The 22,822-nt window shown below is 40.1% G+C and overlaps 1 protein-coding gene across 3 annotated transcripts in view; it reads left to right on the forward strand.

Moving 5' to 3' along the window:
* The window catches only part of EXOC4 (exocyst complex component 4), a 728,355-nt gene that overhangs the window by 186,743 nt on the left and 518,790 nt on the right, over nucleotides 1-22,822 (forward strand). For all 3 annotated transcript variants that reach the window (XM_025854871.2, XM_025854873.2, XM_025854872.2), the window contains exon 9: nucleotides 4,026-4,114. In XM_025854871.2, the coding sequence (XP_025710656.1) occupies nucleotides 4,026-4,114 (89 nt within the window). The remainder of the gene's footprint in view (nucleotides 1-4,025; nucleotides 4,115-22,822) is intronic.

The following is a 22,822-nucleotide window of genomic DNA, read 5'->3' on the forward strand; positions in this document are numbered from 1 at the left end:
TCAAAATAACCTCAAACATAATTTAATTCAAATTATGTCAGATTTCGGCAGCAGGATTCGTGGCTAACACTGAATCCTCTCTAAGTACTAGCGAAAGCATGAAGCCATTTTCATGGATTGTCTCATTTACTCGTTACAACCTTATGGGTCGGGGTTTTATTTTTAATCCTTTTTTGCACATAAAAACTTGAGACCCAAGCAAGATTAAGTAACTTAAGTAAATTCACATAGCTAGCAATTGGTAGAAGCAGGATTTAAGTCTTTGTCAATATATGTGTTCTTCTGAGGAGTCGGGAGATAACTGGTTAAGCAGTTGTACCTGTAAATCTAAGCATATATAGTGACTACAGAAGTGTTATCTCTGTATTTTGAATTTGTTATTTTTGAATAGTTGAAGCTCCAGTATCTTTTATTGATCCATTTTGAGATTTGTTTATATCATAGATTCATAGAGTTCTTAGTCATTACGGAAAGTTTCAACAGTGCATTCATCTTGTGGTCTAGAGGAGAGGAGATTGAGTGTGCCTGCATTAGAATAAAATGCGTTCTGTGTATTGAATGCATTCTTTTTGTGTGTGTTTTACCATTTTGTTCAGAGGATAGACACACTATTAGTTAAAATGCTTTAGTCCACAGGTAACATAGGACCCCATTGGAAGGTTCTTACCTCACACAGTAAGGAGGAACATAGAGGAGTCCATAATTCGACTGCAGTATCCTCCGGGACCCAACCCTTTCATCTCTCTGCCTTTGGTCCCACTCCAGTATAATGGTGATGCCAAGGAAAGGGTGGGATTCTTCTGCAAATTTTTTTGGGGGGAATTAATAGACTGTTTTTCATACCACTTTTCAGTTTACAGAAAAATCAAGCAGGCAAGACAAAGAGTTCTCTTATGTCCCCCTTCCTCAGAATTTCTACTTACGTTAACAGCTTGCATTCGTTTGTATGGTACATTTGTTACAACTGATGAACTGATAATGATCATTATTAACTAAAGACCATTGTTTACCTTAGAGTTCACTCTTCGTGTTGTATATTCTTTTTTTTTTTAAGATTTTATTTATTTATTCATGAGAGACAGAGAGAGAGAGAGAGAGAGAGAGAGAGAGAGAGGCAGAGGGAGAAGCAGGCTCCTCTCTGAGCAGGGAGCCCAATGCAGGACCCGATCCCAGGACCCTGGGATCATGACCTGAGCTGAAGGCAGACGCTTAACCATCTGAGCCACCCAGGCGCCCCCATGTTGTATATTCTGTGGGTCTTGGTAAATGCGCAATGTCATATATGCACCGTCACGTTACCATACAGAATATTTTTGCTGTCCTCAACATCCTGTTTTCCACTTCTTCTTCCCTCTTTTCCCCACCCCCGGAGCCCCTGATAATCACTGTCTCTATAGTTTATCTTTTCCAGAACGTCTTATAGTTGGAATCATACAGTATGTAGCCTTTTCAGACGAGCTTCTTTCACTTAGCAATATGCATTTCGTGTCTTTTGTGGCTTGATAGCTCATCTCTTTGTATTGCTAAATAATATTTCATTGTGTGCATGTACCTTGGTTTTTATCCATTCATCTGTTGAAAGACATCTTGGTTACTTCCAGTTTCTGGCCATTGTGAATAAAGCTGCTATAAACGTGCAGGTGTTTAGATGTAAGTTTTCTGTTCATTTGGATAAACACCTAAGAGAATGATTACTGCATCATATGGTAGGATTATGTTTAGCTTTGTGAGACACTGCCAAACTGTCTTACAAAATGGCTATATCATTTCAGATCGTTTTTTTAATTAAGAATTGTTACCCATTTATTAATCTTTTCTGCCAGTGACAAAGCCCCTCTGCAAGTTTTCCTCAGGTTTTAGGCCCATTCCTAAACCAGTCACTGGCAGACCACAGTGATTGTCTTAAAACAGTCAGGGGTCATCTCTGGGTATAGTCGTGGGCTAGAGAGGAACCACTTTTCCTTAGCACACAGCTCTTTGAAGAGGGAGGAAAGAAGCTAAATGCCCAGATAGAATGGGGGCTCTGCCAACAAACAGGGAAGGAAGATAGTGGAAGAAAAAAAGGTGGTTAACTAAGATGGCCTGAGATGCTACCTAATCCTTAGGCCTTTGCTTTGCTCGCTTATTTGCTTGCTTGCTCTCTGGCATGCTTTCTCTTTCTCTCTCTCTCTCTCTCTCTCTCTCTTTCTTTTCCTAGCTCAACTCACTGTTGTGAATCGAGGTGTATTGCAGAAAGCAGGTTTCAGTGTGTTGAGATTTCATGCTCTCAACTATCACCCTTAACTTTCAACCTCAGACCACATATACATTTTTCCACATTTAGCCATTCCTGAAATTGTGATACTGAAAAACATGTAAATTTTTGGAACTGAATAAATGAACTTAAGTAATTGTTAAACATTTATTATTACCACATAGTAATAAAAACTCATCACCCACACAGAATTAGACCATTCTTACAGATTTGCCTGCTTCTGGTCTTGGTTCTACCATTAATGAACCGTGCGATCCAGAGCAGGTCTCCTGTCATAGTGGGCCTCTGTGCCTTTAGCTATAAAATAAGGAGGCGAGACCATATCATCTTTAGTGCCTCTTTTACTGTAAAATTATAGCAATCTGTTAGTTGTGGCAAACATACAGAGGGTTCCTGAGTAGCAAAGATACATCAGGTCATAAAGGATTAAGATTTGGGTGAGCTGTAATCTGTTTTTATGACACCCGTGAAGGACTTTATTACTCTCTTTAATTGCCCCTAGCCAAGGTTAATTAAGTGTGTTTAAGTTCTCTCTATTCTTCGCTCAAGAGTTCCTTTCTTTTTCCCTTGCCATTTCTGATCAATAGCTGTCAGCATGCTTTTTGGAGGTCAGCAGCTTCTTTCCTGCACTTGACTGGCAGGTGGCACTTTTGAAGGACTTCATACTTTGCCTTCATTCTGGCTGTGAGGGCCCTCTCAGTTCTTGGCAGGGGGTAGAGAGAGGATCAAGAAACCCAAGTGTCTCCCTCTAATGTTCATCTTCCTTGTCAAAGAATGGAGAAAGAAGGCATAATTAAGAAAGTGGTGGTGTTCCTTTTTTGGTGCCAGAAACCTATGCCATTCTCACTGTTGCTCTCTCGTGATGGTGCTGTTTACCACTTAGGGGCAGTCATTCTTAGGAGGATTCCTCCTGTCAGCCTGTTCGTCTGACTTTGAAAATCACAGATCTGAAATGGAATTTCTTAACACGTCAAAGGATTTACCATGGATATGGTCTTCAGTTTACCTGTCCCGTCCCCCGCTCCCCTGCTGCCGCCCTTCCCTGCAAGTTTCTCTTAAGACTGTGATTTATTTTCTTTTGTTTTTTTCATTCTTGAGTTCTTGTTTTCGCCTTTAGAAAATCATGCGCCTTTCCTCCATGTTGCTGACCTCTGAGGCGATTCCTGGGGTGGAGTGAACACACACTTTGTCGCCTGATAGTTTTGAGAGTATTTCATGTTGTAGGTGGCAGATCAGAAACTGTTTAGAAATTGTAATGCTTTTGAGGACTTTTAAGGGGAGACCATAGATGCCTTGCTGCTTTGGTGTATTCAGCAGCATTGCTAGCATGCCTTCTGTGCTAGTTCTCTAACCAGGGGAGTCAGAGAAGCAAGATGTCCGCCCTGCGGAGCCGGGATTTCTGTGGTGCCTCATGAACTGGATAGTAGCACAGTTCGAATGACTCTATAGGATACCCTTATTGCGTGTGTGTAGGGGTCCTGGCAAAGGGTCTGGAGGCAGAAGAAAGTGCAACAGATGAGAGTTATGTCAGCTGAAATGAAGAAGGAGCAAATGATCCAAAGGCTATTGTGGAGGAGCATTAACCAGGAATATTGTTCATAAATCAAGTCTGGGACAGCCTGCTTTGGCCCTGTCATGGAAGAGCCAGGATGTTTGGGTCGTGGAACATTAGGGAGCACCCCACAGACTAGGGTGGCATAGTTTTGGAATACATGGCTGGACACCACCTATTGGGTGACTGCCTTTTGGTTTATTCTGCATTTCATTTCAGGTTCGAGTCCTCCTCCCATGCCATCAGTATGAGTGCCTATTTGCGAGAGCAGAGGCGGGAGCTCTACAGTCGCAGTGGAGAACTTCAAGGTAGGTGATTGAACTTCTCTGGAAAAATGAGTTTCCGGAAGAAGATCTGAAGTATTTGGCACATGTGAATTTGCAGTTTGCCTTCACAGGATTCTTTCAAGATAGCGAAGATTTAAAGACTTGATAATCTGTTTCTTCTGTACTTCCCAGCGTCTGCTGCTAAACAGCTAAAACTGGATTTATAGACCTGCTACCATTCACGTGAGAACTCAAAGCAAAAAGATAGGAGGCCAGTCTCTTCGTGCTTAAACATGGCAGACACGAGTCCAGTCACAGTCTCGGGGAACGCCAGTCTTCTATGGCTGTCACTGTTACACTTAGTTAGTGCTTTCCATACCTTCTGGAACGTAGCAGGAGTACGTGGGATTGGGAAAAGGGCAAATGCAGCCTCTGTTGTTATTTAAAAGGAAGAAAGATGCCTCCAAGTGGGATGTTGTAATCAAGCTAGCTTTGATAATACAGGATATTTGATACCCATATGTGGTTACTAAAGAGTTGTAATCTGTGGAAGAAAATACTTGAGAAAATAAATCGTAAGCAAATTTAATTAAATTAAAAATCCAATAATATTTTCTTCTGTGACAAGAAGGATGCTAATCATGGTAAATGCAATCAATTAAGAAAGATTTATGAAGTCCTGCTAAGTGCCTGCCATCCAAGGCATTGGAGGGGATGGAGGTTGAGTATAAGGAAAGAAAAGATAAAACCTTCAGATCCAACTATGAAAGTAAGGCATGAATATCAGTAATATTGTCGGGAAGTCAGTGCTAACAACTAAGTAGATGGTGTGCCTGAAAATGCTCGAGGAGTTGAGAGAAGGGAGTGATGATTTAAATTATTTTAAAACTGTGGGCTTCCTATATGAGGGATGCATAAGAAGACTTCCATTTTGGGGAGATGCATTAGAGGCACTTGAAATATTTTGCAGTGAGTAGCCTACACAATTAAATATTTAGTTTTCAAGATTTATCATGTTTCAAAACATTATGAAGTAACCAGCCAGCCTTTCTGATTTAAGGACTACCACCTAGTCATTTCTACCTGCACCTTCATCATTAATCTAAATACCTGTAAATTGTTCCAAGGAAGCTGCTCTGCTTTCTCATGCCTGTACCACAGCAATAATTCCACAGCTCGCGGGTATAGTTACCAGAACGAAAAGTCTAGAAATATGTTTGAGGATATAAGGAAAAGGAAATTAGCCTACCAACATTTTATTTAGTAGTAGTGTTGCTCTACACTGTTGGAAGCATGAAGTATGCATCTTGGAGTCCCAAGTACATGGGTCCAGGGGAGTCAAGGAGGGAAGGCAGAAGGTGGCCCGGGCTCTAGCAAGCAGCTGCCTCGTGGTAGTATAGGGTGGGCTGAGAAGCTTGGAAGGAAATGGTGGTAACAGAGCACACATTCCCATGGGACTGATCGTACCTGAACTGCCACTCAGGGGCTGTTGCTGATCATTTAGGGCTAGAGCACTCCTCCATACTCAGTAGCCTTACTTTAACTGCAGAATCGACTTAAAGAAACGTTAAATTTACCTCCATAATTTCTCTCCACTTGGTTTGTAGTACATGAAATTCCTTTAATTGGGGACAAAGCAAGCCTTTCTTTTTTTCTTTTAGATCATTTCACTTTTTATTCATCAATACACAATTCTTTAGCGCCGTTTTAGGCTTACCGCAAAGATGAGTGGAGAAAGAGCAGAGACTTCCTGCATACCCCCTGCTCTGACACACACACAGCCTCCCTTCGTATCAACATCCCCACCACAGGGAAGCCTTTTGTTTGACATGTAGAGATGAAAAGGTAGACCACATAATTAACAGGACGGCAGTGCAACCTGTCATTCATTGAGCTTCGAGCATAATTAGTCAACCAAGACAGACGACTGGTGGTAGACTCTTTCTTCTTTTTTGTTAGTGAGAATAGCGAGCGCTCTGCACTCTCAGCCATGCAGAATGGCTTTTCCGGCCGTGGCCCTGGTGGTCCACGATCTCTGGAGAGAGCCTGAAAAAAAGCAATGAAGAGGAGAGGGTTCTGGGCCCAGATTACAATCTAGCTCCCCATTGACTAGTTTCGTAACCCCTGTGCCTCGGTTTCCTTATCCCTAAATGGAGACCGAAATAACAGTACCCACCCCACGAGGTTGTTGTGAAAGCCACGTTGAGGTAAGCGAAGAGCAGTGTTTAGAGAAGTGCCGGCCGAATAGGAAGTGTTATGTCGTCGTCCTCCAGCCCCGTTGTTCTTGCTCAGTCCTAGCACTTCAGCTTTTGTACTACTTCTCTGTCCCTGTAGAGAGCTAAATCCTCTCTGCTTTCCAACTTTTAAATTTAGTTGTCACTTAGTCTGGTGACTGTGTCCCCCCCCCCGCCCCCCGTTTTCCCTCCCAGATTGTGGCCCCTGCAGTGTTCTCCTACCGCATCTCTAACATTCCCATTCTGAGCACTTTCCACACTGTGTTGCAGATCAGTGCTCACTTGTTTGCGCCTACCACGAAACTCTAAGTTCAGAGAGAAGTACAGTTTTATTTCCTATCCTTAGCACAGTGCCTGGTATGGTGAATATTGAATAAATACTGACTGACTCAGCGACAGAACAAATGAGGACAGTTGACATCAAACGTGGGATAGAGAGCTTCCCGTGGAGAGATAGGAAGGGCCCCAAAGGGAGATGTGGTCACTGAGAGCCAGTACCAGCTTTGTAGGTTCTATTAGTTTCTAAGTTGGAGAGAAGTAGAGGCTGCGTGTAGATCTGTTTTTGTTCTCTGCATTCCTACGTAGTTTCATTAAGTAGGAATGTTGCCACTGAGCTGTCTGGCCTGGGACAGGACTGCTGTATATAATTGAAAAACATGTTTAAATCCAACTAAGTTATGGAGGAAGTTCATTCTGCGAGGGTGGTTACTTGAAGAATCTCTATAAGCTAACTAGGAACCTTCTCGTTTTTCAGAAAGTTAATTGAAATACAGAACCAAATGCGATAGTATATTTTACTTACCAGTGTTCAGCAAAATAGGAGGATTTATCTCTGGTTACAGGGAAGAAAGTAGTCAGCAAACCTATCATGTTCATAATAATCATTAAAAACTAATTTAGCTGAGCTGACAGATCACACGAATGGTGAGAGAATAGCTCAGCTGATGAGTTTTTGTAAACGTTTGATGGTATTTCATTGAGGAGCAAAAGTGTCTCTGATGAATGCTTTTAACAGTTCAGCAGGCAAAGAGGAAAATCACACCTATTTTCCATTAAAAAACGGCCAGCCTTTTTCAGTTACTCTGTTCATCTGACTTGACCAAGGACCACAGTGAGATCTGCATTTCAGTTTATCCTTGAAAAGGTATAATTGAATAGTTCAGTCAAATCCTAAGAGGCTGGCAAAAGATTTTTGTCTCTCCTCTCGTCGCCATATAGCTGCAGGCTTCGCTTCCCAGTGGTGTGGTTCAGAGGTCAACTTTCCCTTCCGTGGCAAAGAAAATCCACCAGAAAGACCAACAAAGTAACAGTAAAAAGCTCAAGTTTTATAAGTTTCTGCCAACATTTTCAATTCATCATGCAATTAAAAATGTTACTCAACCTAATGACACACAAGGGGAAAAAAGAATGTAAAAATGAGATTTCTTTGGTATCATCAACCTATCTCAGTTGGTTCCATTCAGGTACAGATGGTTCATTATATAGTCTGCTGTTGGCAATTGGGCCGAGGAGGTGGGGGTGCTATTTCAAAGTGTGCGGGATAACAGGTGGAATCTAACTTGTGCGTCTCCATTAATCAGACACTTCCTGTTGCTTTGAGCCTCTCCACTGCTTCGTCGTACTGCTTAGACAGCTGTGCTGCAGGTTAGAAAGATAGTCGTTTTAATGAACATTTAGCTTGAATATGACTTCCCAGGTTTAACGTGGGATTCTTTGGGAGAATAAGATAACTGATGAACATGTTATCTCATGAGGGTTTAAAAAAAAACTCAAAATACTGCTGCTCGTGACCAAAATAAGGTCTTAGGTTACTCAGTGCCACTGTGGTTTTCTCATTTGAAAAATAGAGCTGTTATCAATTCTGACTACTTTAGGGGGGATATTGTGACTATACAGTTAGACATTAAAACTCTGGAAAAATTAGAATGGCTGTAATTGATTTAAATTAAAACGGTGCTTTAAAAAATTTATCACGGTGGAATTGGGAGAACTGCACCCACTTCATTGTCTCTTGTTTTCTGCCCCTCTCTCCAGTCTCACTGTTCCCCTGAGTTGGCTCCTCTCAGGGTCACCAGCGATCCCCATCTTGGCAGATTTAGTGTTTGCTTCCCTGTGTTCGTCTCACTTGATCTTCTGGCCAGCCATGTTCCCTTTTTCCTCCACACGTTAGAGTGTCTCGAGGTTTAGTCCTGGGACCTTACCTGTGCTCCCTCTGTAGCCTCTCCCCCGATGCCTCAGCTCAGACTGAGTTTTGCTTAGCACCTAGGTGCAGGTGACTTCCAGATGTACGTCTCCTGCCCAAATCTTTTTTTTTTTTTACTTCAAATTTTTTATTGTTATGTTAATCACCATACATTACATCATTAGTTCTTGATGTAGTGTTCCATGATTCATTGTTTGTGCATAACACCCAGTGCTCCACGCAGAACGTGCCCTCTTTAATACCCATCACCAGGCTAACCCATCCCCCACCCCCCTCCCCTCTAGAACCCTTGTTTTTCAGAGTCCATCATCTCTCATGGTTCGTCTCCCCCTCCGATTTACCCTCCTTCATTCTTCCCCTCCTGCTATCTTCTTTTTTTTTTCTTAACATATATTGCATTGTTTCAGAGGTACAGATCTGTGATTCAACAGTCTTGCACACTTCACAGCGCTCACCATAGCACATACCCTCCCCAATGTCTATCACCCAGCCACCCCATCCCTCCCACCACCCCCATCCTGCCCAAATCTTACTGTTTCCTGACCTCTTCCAGCATCCTGCCCACTCTCCACTGCCATCCTATCATTCTTTATCACATGTTATTTTATTTTCCTCATAATGCTTAATTTCTACATGTCTTTCTCACTTGGTAATTTTCTACACTTGTCTCTGAATTCCCAAAATGCAAGACTTATTCATTAGTGCATTCCAGTGCCTGGGACAATGCTTGGCTTGAATTAAGCACTCAAAAAGTATAAGATGAAGGAAGCATCTATCCTCAGTATCTCCTTATTTGTAGGTGCAGGCCTACTTATTTGAGAAAGCCTAGTGGGAAGTTCAACAAACAGAGTAGGAGTCCTGCGATTTGTCTTCTTCATTCTTTTTTAAGATAATAAAACTCACGAATGGGAAGAGCACTTCATTGTGATCCAAGTAGAAATATATACTCAGTTTTGATTACAGTTTCTTTTCTGTCTTGGGGCTATGTAGTACTTCTGTTTGTACTCAATAATATTACCTTTAGAGTGCTGTTTTTATTCCCATTAGTCTAATGAGTGGCATTTCTATAGCCCTGACATTTAGATATTCTGTAAAGCTCCAACCACTTGAGAATTGACTTCTCTAAGAGGATTCGCTTTACATGGTAAATATGGAAGTACTGGCATCAGGGAAAACTGGGCTCTTATACTGACCTGACCTGAATTTTCTGAGTTTTTCTCTCTAATGGGTTGTTGGTAAGTGGGGTTGTGAATACTTAATGATATCGTATGTAATTAATCTTTTTGGAGGTACCTTGCCTTAAGGTAGAGTGATATTTGAAATACATTAGCCATGAGTTGATTATCCTTTTTTACAAAAGGTTTTATAATAGGAGTCTCTCAAATAGCAAGCTTTTCTATAATGGAGCATTTAAAGTAAGATTTCATTTATGCACACATTTTCAAGGTCGTTTTGGCTGAAGTGAGGTACAGCAATTTTATACTCATTCCACACGTTTGTTCCACAGCCTTAAATATAAGAAGCACTTTATATCTTGAAATACAATTAGAAAATTCTTTGTAGTATTAAATTTTGCATAATGACTTTGTTAATAACTATGTAGCAATATGCAGGGGACATGAAAAAATATATTTTTACTTCTTAAAATTGCATATAACTATTTCAAAATAACCTTAATCTTTCATAGTTATCTGTTCTGTTTTAGGTTCTAAAATAGCGTATAAAAATTGATTCCCCTTCCTTTTATATATTTATGTTCTTGCTTTTTTAAAATACTAATCTTAACTTACTCATGTGGAAGATTTGTCTCATAATGAAATTATAATAGAATTTTTATAAATGCTAATTTCTTTATATATTCCTAAGAAGTAGTAAAGTAATAAATATATTTTCCTCAGGTCGTGAACAGACTAATGCATTATTTCTGATCATCTGGGAAATAAAAGTATTCTTATGCCAGGATTGTCACTGAGTGTATCACCTCTTTGTCGTAGTTGTTGCAGTGTAGATATTTATTTTACTTACAGATGTTCTTTGTTTCTGGTTTAATTTATGGCATGGGTTTATTTTCTGAAGAACTGTAGTTCACACAAAGTCCTCTTGGACACACCATTGGTACCTGAGCCGTGTGGAGGAGCCTAGAGGTCGTGGGACAGACAGCGGATCCTGAGAGCATAAAGCAGCTTTCACAGAGCCTTAGGAAAGCCTGTGATCCTCACGCTTGAGAAATGATCCTTGGTCATCATGCAGAACCAGTTGATGACCTATAACCTTATTTTTAAGAAACTTTGTTCTACCCATTTATTCATTCACCCAGGCAGATACGGGAAAAGAGTGAATACTGTTAAGTGAGATATATATTTGAGATTGAAAAGTGATACATAGACATCTCTCTTTATATAATACTTGAGCTAAAAGGTTTTTTTTAACATAAAAAATATGAAAAAAATTACAAATTTCTAGCATGTATCAGAAAGATTTACAAGTTAGCTTCTCATTTTTTATCATTTGGCTCACATTAATTTTTTAATTAATATAAAATAACAGCTTTGCTCATTTTCTTAGATTTTCTTTAGGACTGTAAGAAATTATGTTTTTGCCAAATTTAGTAGGTTATATATTGCAACTAAATCTGACTTGACCTGCTTTAGAAAATAGAGAAGGCCAGAAACATTCATGGCCTATAGTGCGGAAAGTAATTTTTAGACTGACGAGAATGCCAAAGAGCAACTTGATCATTGTCCCAATAAGACACAATTCATAAGATAGTTTTATGTTTTCAGAATGAAGGTTGAGTCCTTTCAGGAATATTAATAGTTAGCGATGACCTTATCTGAAGTGATCTATTATCAAAATTCAGATGAAATTGACATACGCATGCATGTACTATGAGGTCTGGAAAATAAAACAGTAGATTTTAATAGTAGCAAGTGCTTTGGAGCTCATAATCTAGTACTTTTTAAAAAGATTTTATATATTTATTTGAGAGAGAGAGAGAACACGAGTGGGAAAAGGGCAGAGGGAGAGGGAGAAGCATGCTCCCCGCTGAGCAGGGAGCCAGACTCAGGGCTTGATCCCCTGAGATCATGACCCGAGCTGAAGGCAAACACTTAACCAACTGAGCCATGCAGGCGACCCTAACCTAGTACTTTTTGAACTCATTATTTTAGTCCTAGAACGTGCTTTCTGTATGTTTTATTTCAGAGTTGAGTATAGAAAGCAGATTGAGGTGGAGGTGACTTGGCTAAATGGGGTCCAGAACTCAGAGCCCCACCTGCTCAGACCCCCCTCCATCTGCTCCACTCTTCTATGGAGCACCCGAGGCACCATTACAAAACTAAACACTCCCCGAAGCAGAGCACTATACAAAGGAAAATTGATAAGGAGACAGATGACATTATAGATTTGTAGGGATGGGACAGATGAATCAGTAATGGGTGGTCAGACAATTGATTAACCATAAACAATAACAACAAAAAGATGTTGAATTTGAAACTCATCCCCTATTTAGGAAAATAAATTTTGGGTGCGTTGAGAACTGAAATGTGAAAAGCAAAACTGATTGACACTTGAGTTCGTGGTAGCATTGTTTGAATAACAAAAATCTGGAAGTAACTCCTCTGAAACAACTAATACATTATATGTTAAAAAAAAGCAGAAGATAGTAGGAAGGGAAAAATGAAGGGGGGAAAATCGGAGGGGGAGATGAACCACGAGAGGCTATGGACTCTGAGAAACAAACTGAGGGTTCTAGAGGGGAGGGGGGTGGGAGGATGGGTTAGCCTGGTGATGGGTATTAAAGAGGGCACGTACTGCATGGAGCACTGGGTGTTGTACGCAAACAATGAATCATGAAACACTACATCAAAAACTAATGATGTAATGTATGGTGATTAACATAACATAATAAAAAAAAAAACCTGGAAGTAACTCAAATACCGTAGACAGGAGAATGGATTTATAAATCACGGCATAGCTGTGCAGTAGAATACTATGTAGCAGTGAAAATGTACCATATATTAACCTTGTGAGGCGTATACCCTTATGTGATGAAAATGTGAAGAAGGTAAGGTAGGGAGCATGAACATAAAACTCAGCAAAGAGATCACCTCTGGAAAGGATAGAAGAAGGTATAATAAGAGGAGCCCAAGGCTTCAAGGATAATAGTACTTCAAGGATAATCGATTTCTTAAACTAAGTGACGGAGATGCTGTTGTATTTTTAAAACTGTGCTAAATGTCCTATACATTCAGATATACATTTCATAAAAAGTACAAACATAATAATCTGTAAAAGGCCTCTTCAGTCTCCAGAGACACGACCACCTGTAGTGTAATGCTCCTACAGGAAAGTCTTCAGGAAATTTGGAGTGTTCTTTGAGAACTAGACTGGTTTATGGCCTGCACCATTCCATTGCAATGTCAGGTCCGTGCCACAGCTCTGCATTACTGCTGACCTCCAACTGTCCCTAAAACAGTTCATGAGAAGACAGCTCCAGGAGCTGGAGTGCTCCCTGCCAACTTCCCTGCCCACTCCCCCACCTCAGCCTCATCTAGCCCGTCAGAACCCAGTGCCTGGTGAGGTCAGCTGCCAGGCTACTTTTGTGTCTTGTGTTTTCTAGACTTTTTGTTTATTTATTGAATATATACAGATTTATTACATTTATTTGTCCTGGGCGGGGCCTTTAGGATACAGTAATGAACAGAACCAAGTTTTGCCTTTGAAAGGGCAAAAGAGCAGAAAGGGACCATGACCGTGTCCCAGAGGCTGGCACTTGTACCCCAGCATGTCTCCTCCACATGAAGAGAGCCCCTGATTTTTAGCCATACACATGGCCACCCCAAATAGAAACATTTCTAAGCTTTCCATGCAGCCAGCCATGCACATGTAGTTTAATTCTGGCCAGTAGAATGTGCATGAGAGTGATGTGTATAACTTCGGGTCTTACATCCCTTTTTTCCCAGCCCAGTGTGTGTGAATGTGTTGTGATGCACAGTATGAATGACCTGGGGTGGGGAGCCATCTTCGACCGTGAGGACGAGGTGGTAGAGCAATGAGAGAGAGAGAGAAGCAGCTCGAGTTGGAGACTGTGCAGCGTTGGCCTCTGGTGACCAGAGCCATTGTACCATCCCAGACTTCTCTCTAAGTCCATGGTATTCTGGTTCTCTGCTACTGTAGCCCTGCTTATATCCCGATTAATCCAACATGCAAACAAGTGATCACAGCACTGTGATACGCATTATGATGGCATTGTGTAGATCTGTAACTGAGATGTGTATACAGTGCTGGGAAGGCAGAGAGGCTTTCATAAGTATTTAAGTTTCAAGCTGCTTATAAAAGATGAAGAGAAGCTTTGCAGATAAAAGAGGGGTGGGCATTTCAGACAGTGGACATGGCAGGGATAAATGTATGGAAGTGTGAGCATATACACTTTTCTCGTTTCATAACATGAGTTAGACAGATACAACTTTTTTTTGTTTGTTTAAGATTTACTTGTTTTAAAGAGAGAGAGAAAACACTGGGGCGTGAGGGGCAGAGGGAGAGGAGAGAATCTCAAGCAGACTCTGCACTGAGCATGGACACAGGGCTCGATTCCACAACCCTAAGATCATGACCTGAGCCAAAACCAAGAGTCAGATGTTCAACTGACTGCACCACTCAGGCTTCTCTAACTTTTTCTATTAAGGAAATCAGTTTATGTATACAGACTGCTACTGATTATAATTTGTTACTTTCAGGAACCAGAGGTAATAGAAGGGACACTAAAGCTGTTGAGAATGGCTTGGGCCATTGTTCATGATAGCCAAGAGGTTAAGAATTGATAGAACCAATGGTGTCCTGGTGATGATAGGAAAGTAAAAGTCATGCTACACCTAAGTAAAAGCTCAGGATTTTCTGAGGGGTATTCAAATGGTATAACTATGCCCCTTTATTAAAATTTTTGTAGGAAACACAACTGTTTTAAATACAACTATTATAGTGTATTAGCCTGTTGCAAGGTAGATTTGGCTGGAGATATTGGCAGGGGCTGGATCGTGAAGGACCAGCCTAACCTAATTCCAGAGTACCTTGTTCAGCTTGGACTGCACATGGCAGCTTGATTGTGTATGGAGATTGCAGAGTTCTGTGTGCTCACATCTGATTTCCAGCTTGTAATTGTGTGGATGAAAATATGCATCAAGTTACTTTTGGCTTTACCACAATTTTAAACTCAAAAAGCCCATATTACAGTAATATATGATAGTATGTATGAATGCTACATGAATATTGTAATAGTCATAATATAGGATGTTCATTCCTAGAATTGTGATGACATCTACTGAATTGCAGCCAGTTCATTTGCATATTCATGCCCACTTAGCTCAAATAAGTCCCTGTTTGTTTGCACATTAACGTCTGATTTCAGCACCAGTTAACTAATTTACATATCCCTGTTCAGTTGGTTAGTGATGTTCATATGTGGAATGTTGGTGCAGCTGTTTGTGCTTTGAGTAGCTTGGGGAGCACGGTGGTTTAGTGGAAGGAGTACCTATTACTCATCCTGCTTTTACTAGGCAAGTCACGTTACCTTTCTGAGCCCTAGATTGCTCATCTGTATAATGAAGTTAGCAACACTTACCCTGCCTATTTCTTAGGGTTGTTACATCAATTGACATATCAAAGGTGACAACACATAGTCAGCATTTCTAGGCTACCTATATTCTAGGCCTGTTCCTGGAACATCTGCATATAGGAGAGTTCTAGGTGTCATGGAAGACAAGACTTGCGAGCAGTCACAGTTTTCATGAATGTTATCAATACTTTTGGGAGCATGGAGGAGAAAACACTGAACGTTGCCAGGGGCAGTCATAGAAGGTGTTACATAGGAGGAATCTTTATACTGCAATTGGAAAGGTGAGTTAACCTACCCCCGGGGAAGGGCACTCACCGCAAGTTGGGAGAAGATGGAAACAACACCCCCATGTATGAGAGCTTCATAGGATTGTAGGTATTTGGGGGTTGAAGCAGGGAGTGTTGGGAAAGATAGGGCTTAGAAAAGGGAGATGGGGGGCAGGTCTCCGAGGACTGGTATAATAGCAAGAAGACACGGTTTTTGTCCTCTGGGTGATAAGGAGTCCTCCAAAGGTTTAAAGGAAGAGAGTGACATAATCAAATCTGCATTCTAGAAAAAGTATCCCAGGGGCTCTGTGGGGGATGAATTGAGTAAAGTGAGGCAAGTTGTGTTGTTATTTCAGGTGAGAGCTTATAAAATCATGCCAGCTTTTTAGGAGGTAACAGCAGAGAGGGTGGAAGGATGGAGTAGATCCAAAAGCCAGTTTCGAGGAAGAATCAGTTGGACATGATGGCTCCTTCTGTGTGGAGTTTGAGCAAAGATAGGCATTTTGGCTGATTCCCGGTTTTCCATTCTGGTGACTTGGGTAGGTAATAATTTTATTTAAGATAGAAAATGCAAGAAGAGGGTAGTTTTTATGGAGTGTTAGATAGGGGTGAAGATAGCTTTTTTTTTTTTTTAAAGCATATATTTTCATGCTTCTCTTTTAGTTTTGCTTAAATCTACCTAGTCTAATCTAACCACATCTAATCTAACCAAATCTGTTATCGACTCCCTCATATTTAATACATTCAGCAGTGTTTGATTACCCATCACCATTCACCTTCCTAAGTCTGGTGTTGGAGCTAGGGTTTTCTTCCTTCCCTCCTCCTCCTCCTTTTATTTTATTTTATTTTTTTTACTTTTTTTATTATTATGAAATTGCAAATATTACCTTCTCCTTTTTAGGCTTTGGTTGATCTATTAATTTGAGTGCTCATTTTAAACTCTCTGAAAAATATCAATTATTTTTTATTCCTAGATGGACCTGTATTTCTATTACTAAAATCAAGCTACCATTCTTTTTTCTTAACATCTTGCTTTGTGATTTTGTGGCCAGTCACTTAATTGGTTTTTTCAGTTAATAGAGAAGAGTTAAATGATGTCTATGACTCTCAGTCAGTCCAAAGGTCTAGGTTCTTGATTCTCAGTACTTGGTCTGTTGCTAAAGATCGGAGTCTAAGGACTAGTTAGAGGTTTAGAGCATGGTCTCTGTCGTCAGGCTTACTGCTTGGGTGACTTTTGGCAAACTGACTCCTTTGTGTGTCCATTTCACTTTCTATAAACTGAATATACTTATGTCATAGGGCCATAGTGAGGATGAAATGTGTTAACACATGTAAAGTGTTGAGAACTGTGCATGGCATCAATTAAGTACTGATTAAATGTTAAATACTGCTAATTTATCTGGGGTATGCCCTCCCTGCCCCAACACCTGGCATCATTCTTCACACATAGGAGACACATCTTTTTAATTAGTGAATGAATAGGCATGCTAATAGACAAATACATTCCAGTAAAATCTCCTAGAATGGTCCTTAGAAACTCCTTTTTCCTCCCTGTTCTCTTCTTTGACAAAAGTTCTTCTAGAGTGTTGAAAAACTGTGCTTACATGGGTGATAGTTGCAATCATGTCATGTTAAGTGGCATCCACTGCAGTGGTCTGGGTAGGCAGCACTTGGTGACTTTTTAGTGACCTGTTCTTACCACTTACATCCACCCCAGAGTTGTAAATACTCATGGCAATAATGAAAGTGGCCGTTTCTCTTCAAAATCATTTTGCTATTCAGTGCCACTAACTGCATTTTAGTCTGTAAATAATTGAGGAGGATTAGTATATGGCAAAATAGGAGGTTAAAATGGAAAGGTCATTCCTTCTCTTTATGAACTAACTACCTTACATCTGATCATTTGGCGATGTTTTACAAACACTGTTGTCTTGCCTGCCCCTTACCTTCATTCTGAAGTCACTTCCTGGCTACTAGTAAAAACAAAAACAAAGAGAAAGGAGTTATACTCTAACTTGTAATTTGCTAACAACTCTTAACCTAGAAAATCCTAGAGCTAACAGAGATCTCAGATGAGTATCATAAAGGGAAATGATCTTTTGAAAACAACATAAATTCTTAAAAGCAATAAAAGGTGTGTGACTGAAACTAGTTTGAAAAAGATGGTGACTAATCTGAAAGGGAAATTTTTGACTTGGCTTGGAAGGTGAGCAATGAACTGTTTACGACCATCATTCCCCACAGCGTGGTTGCAGGAGGGGGGACAGATTCAAGCGAGGCTGCCGATGGGACACACCACTCATCTATGATTATCTCCCCTGTCCAGATTCTGTGACTCTTACTGGGAATCAGTACTCCTGACTCCTCTTGAATACCTTATTGAAATCACTTAAAAAGAATTTCTCAAAAGAAGATCTTGTGCCGTAAGAATTCTTTAGCATCTAAATTGAGTGGCTGTCTCTGATCATTTCTAAACTGTTTACTCTGATGAACTCAATAGATAGAGTTTCCTCAGAACAGATACAGAATTTGGATTTAACTTCCTAAGAAATTGAAATCCTTTGTTACCTAAATGGTAGTATGGTTCTCTTTATACCTTCACTTCTAGGACATTTTTGGGCAAATATAATGCCCAAAGGGAACAATTAGCTCAGTTTTAGATGGTGTTTAGCTGTAGTTGTTGACACTTTGAAATTTGTAGCTGTCTCAATTACTTTTATTACATATGTTATATAAATAGATTCTCTCTAGCATATGAGCTTTAGTCCCTATGAACTGAATCCTTTCTGCTCCTCCTTTTTTCTACCTTATTTTCTTATTCTCACAATTTTATTATTTCTCTTTTTATTGAAGTAGAATATCCTACGATGTAGTGTATCAAGTGCGTTTACCTTAAATACAGAGCTAAATTTTTGCATATAGATACACCCATGTAACTAGCCCCTAGAAGGCTTTCTCATGCCACTTCTTAGTCAGTACCACCTCCTCAAGGTAGCCACTCTTCTGATTCATAATGCTGTCACTTAGTTTTGCCTATTCTTTAGAACTGTATAGATAGAATCATACAACATCTTGTGTATCTAGCTGCTTTTGCTCAACATGATGTCCGTGAGATTCATTCATGTTATTGTATGTATCAGTTTGTTTTTCTTGCTATATATTTTGTTGTATGATTATAGGACAGTTTATTCATTCTCCTGTTAATAGATATTTACCATTTCTACTTTGGGGCTATGATAAACCTGCTATAAACCATTTTGTACATAAACGCTAATTTCTTTTAGGGATATACCTAGGAGTGGGATTGCTGGCTATCATGAGATAGTCATACGTTTAGCTTTAGAAGATACTAATAGTCATTTTACAATTATAGAAATTAATGAGAAATTGCTTGAGAATTTCAGTTGTTTTACATTCTCACTAAAATGTGATTTTATCAGCCTCTTGCGTTTTTGCCATTCTGGTGGATGTGTAGTCTACCTTATGGTTCTCATTTTTTTTTTTTTTTAAGATTTATTTTAGAGAGAGAGAGAACATGAGCACGGAGGCGGACAGGGAGAGAGAATCTCAAGCAGACTCTGTGCTGAGCACAGAACCTAATATGGGGATTGATCTTACAACCCTGAGATCACGACCCAAGCCAAAACCATGAGTTAGACACTTAACCGACTGCACCACCCAGGCGCTTCTATTGTTTTCATTTTTAAAAAGAATCTCTGAGCTTTCCCTAACTATGCTACTTTTCTCCTCCCTTCCATCTGGCAGGAGTTTCTGGATGTGATTATTTAGTGTACAGGCTATATCCCAATTCACTGATTTATAGTACGGCTTTTTATAGAGAAGTGACCTTGTGTTCTTCCTAGAAAGGCCTGATTATATATGTAAATTTTTACCCCGAATTCTCAGGTGGCCTTTCTTGCGAGAAATCACATATTGTTAGAACTTTTGAGGTGGAATATAAAGATTTCTCCTCTCTTTCCTCTTTGCCACTTTTTGGTCAATGGCTTTCTATTTTGAATTACATCTTTGTTACATGTATCTTATTGATATTCCTACTGGTGGTGGGCAGAACTCTAAAATGATCCCAGTCACTCACAACTTTTACAATTCCTCCTCTGTGTGGGCTGGATCTGTGAATATGATGGAGTATCACTCCTACGATTAGGTTACATTATATGGCAACTGTCACGGAATTTTCCAGGTGTGGTTAAAGTCCCTAATGATTGTCTTTAAGTTATTCAAAAGGGAAATTATCCTTGGTGGTCCTGACCTAACCGTGTGAGTCCTTAAAAGAGACAAGAAGCAGTAGCAGATGCTGGCCTTGAGGAAGTAATTCTTGTGGTAAGAGTAGGGTACGTGGCAAGTACCTGAAGGTGGTTTCTGGGAGCCAAGAGGAACCCCTGTCCAACAGCCAGCCAGAAAACAATGGCCTCAGTCCACAACCAAAAGGAGCTGAATTCTGCCAACAGCCCGAATGAGCTAGGAAGAGGACCTTGAGCCTCAGATAAGGTTGCAGCCCTGGTTGACACCTTGATTTTAGATTTTAGTGAGACCCTTAGCATAGGACCCAGCTAACCTATGCCTGGACTTCTGAGGCACAGAAATTGTGAGGTAATAAATTTGTATCATTTTAAGCTGCTAAACTTGTAATTTGCTACACATAAATAGAATACTAATATACGACCCAGTCTTAATACTCCATGACTGCCCCTTTGAGACTCTCAAAAATTTCCTTAGACTAACAGATAGAAGTTGCTAGAATAGTTCTTACTGTAAGCAAGGAAAAGAACCAGACTTATTCTAGCTGTCAGTCTTCCTTCCTGCTTTTTCAGTTCTCTATGATTTTGATTTGGAAGCTGAGAGGGCCTTTGAGAAAGGATGAAGGTCTAGTAGTTTTTTTGTGGTTTTGTAGACTTTATAGTAGGAAATGACAGTTTAAAAACATTTAAAATAATTTATGTATACAACAATACAAAACCATCACCATCATGATAACTGTCTGAGGCAAAGTGGTACAGATTCTACTACCTCACTGGGCTGTCTCTTGAGCACCCGACCCTGAACATGTCCAAATCAAACCCAAGATCTCCCCTTCTCCCCACCACCCCAAAACCTGCTCTTCTTGCAGTGTATTTCATTTCGTTAAATGGCGTTGTCGGACCAGTTGCTAAACCTGGAAGTCATCCTCCTTTTCTGTAAGCAGTTAATCTGTTCCCAGATCTGCTGATACTGTCTCCTAACCCATCTACTGTTACAAACCCAACAACTCATTATTTTTTTTAAAAGTGACTCGCCTCCACCCAGGTTCTAACAGCTATCATCTCTTGGTTGGTCCTGCCTCTGCCTTGAATCCTTCCAAATCATTCGTTATATTGGAACCAGAGTGACTTAAAAAATATTCAGTGATTTTTTTTTTTAAGATTTTATTTTTATTTATTTGTCAGAGAGAGAGAGAGAGAGAGAGAGAGAACGAGTACAGGCAGGGGAGAGGGAGAGGGAGAAGCAGGCTCCCCGCTGAGCAGAGAGCCCGACACAGGACTCGATCCCAGGACCCCGGGATCATGACCTGAGCCGAAGGCAGACGCTTAACCGACTGCACCACCCAGGCGTCCCGATTTTTTTTTTTTTTTAATATCTCTTAGTACCAAGTTCCATGTCCTTAATACACCTAATAATGTTCTGCCTGATTTGGGCACCAATTGCACACAGCCTCTTTGTGCCCTCCTTTCTGATCACGTTGGCCTTCTCAGGACATGCCACCCCCATTCAGGCCTTGGCGCCTCCTTATGTGTGGCTCCCTATATCTGGAATTGGCTCACCCCATCTTCCCTTTGTCCTTGGTAACTAGTTGTCAACTTTAAGGTAGTTCTCTGCCTTGTATGATTTTAAATGATGCTTATTAAGTACTTATCATGTGTCAATCAGTATTCTAAAAAATTTAACACGGAGTGTCTTCTTTTATTCTCTCAACTCTTACTTCCTTGAAGAAACTTTTTTTGTTTTATTTTTTTAAATCCCTCCCTACCCTGCCTGACTAGGTTAAAGCTTTCTCATTTGTAGCACATGGCATGCTTATAATTACTCAGTGTTTTCTTATTGTTTATGTAAAATGTACGTTCATTATTAATCCTAAGTTCCAAGCTGACAGGCACCATGTCGGTTGAGTTTACCTTACATCTCAATTCCCTCATACAGTGTCTGGCATCTATAGTAAGCACCCGATAAATAGTCATGCTTTTTACAGATGAAAAGAAATTCACTATTACACATTAACCAAATGGTGAACTAGATAGAAGTTTAGGTCTTTTCAAGCTTAGAACTTTTTTCAGTATTAGTAATACTTGGGTCGCCTGGGTGGCTCAGTTGGTTAAGCGTCTGCCTTCAGCTCAGTTCATGATCCCAGGGTCCTGCTGGGATCAAGTCCTGCATCGGGCTTCTTGCTCGGTGGGCAGCTTGCTTCTCCCTCTGCCTGCCACTCCTCCTGCTTGTACTCTCACTCTCTCTCTCTCTCTCTGGCAAATAAATAAAATCTTTTAAAAAACATATATATATATATTAGTAATACTTGAGGGGATACGTGAATATATCACAGATTAAATTATGTTAGGAAGGAAGTTAAGGGAAACTAGTATTTGAGAGAGGAGAGTGAAGTTACTGAGATGTCATTTTTTTGGAGTACATAGGATAATTATCACTTGACTCTCAGAATCATTTTGTAAAGGAGGCCTTATTTTCTGATTCTTTATGGCTAAGAAAACCATGACTCATAGAGGTTAAGTAACTTGACCAAAGTCACACAACTAATAAATGATAGAGTTGAACGATTAATGTCATAGAGTTTATTATATTAGGGTTTGTAAAATAACTTGTATTTGAAATAGCTTGTGCATTTTTCTCTTTTATTGAGATAATTTACGTACAATAAGCCACATTCACTTAAAATGAACAATTCATTGAGTTTTGATAGATGTGTTTACCTGTCATGATACCAAGCATTTTCATCACTCAAGAGTTTCCTTTTGCCCTTTTGTAGACCATTTCTCTCTCTATTCCTAGCCTTGGGTAACTGCTGACATGATTCGTTCCAATAGTTTAGCTTGCAGTTTCTAAATTTTATATAAATAGACTCATGTAATATACAGCTTTGTGACTGGCTTCTTTGAGAACATACTGATTTTGACATTTATCCATGTTACTGCATCTATCAGTACTTTGTTCCTGTTTTACTGCTGAGTGGTACTCTGTTGTATGGATATACCCCAGTACAGATATGATATACCACATTGTTGATCCTTTTAGCTGTTGATGTGTGTTTGGGTTGTTTCCAGGTTTTGGTTATTGTGAATAATGCTGCTGTATACATTCGTGTACAAGTCTTGGTGTGACACATAAATTTTCAATTCTCTTGGGAATACTTAGGAGTGGAATTGGGGG

The sequence above is a fragment of the Callorhinus ursinus genome, unplaced genomic scaffold (assembly GCF_003265705.2).
Source record: "Callorhinus ursinus isolate GAN/ISIS: 27379988/994484 unplaced genomic scaffold, GSC_fseal_2.0 scaffold12, whole genome shotgun sequence".
Taxonomy (NCBI): Eukaryota; Metazoa; Chordata; class Mammalia; order Carnivora; family Otariidae; genus Callorhinus; species Callorhinus ursinus.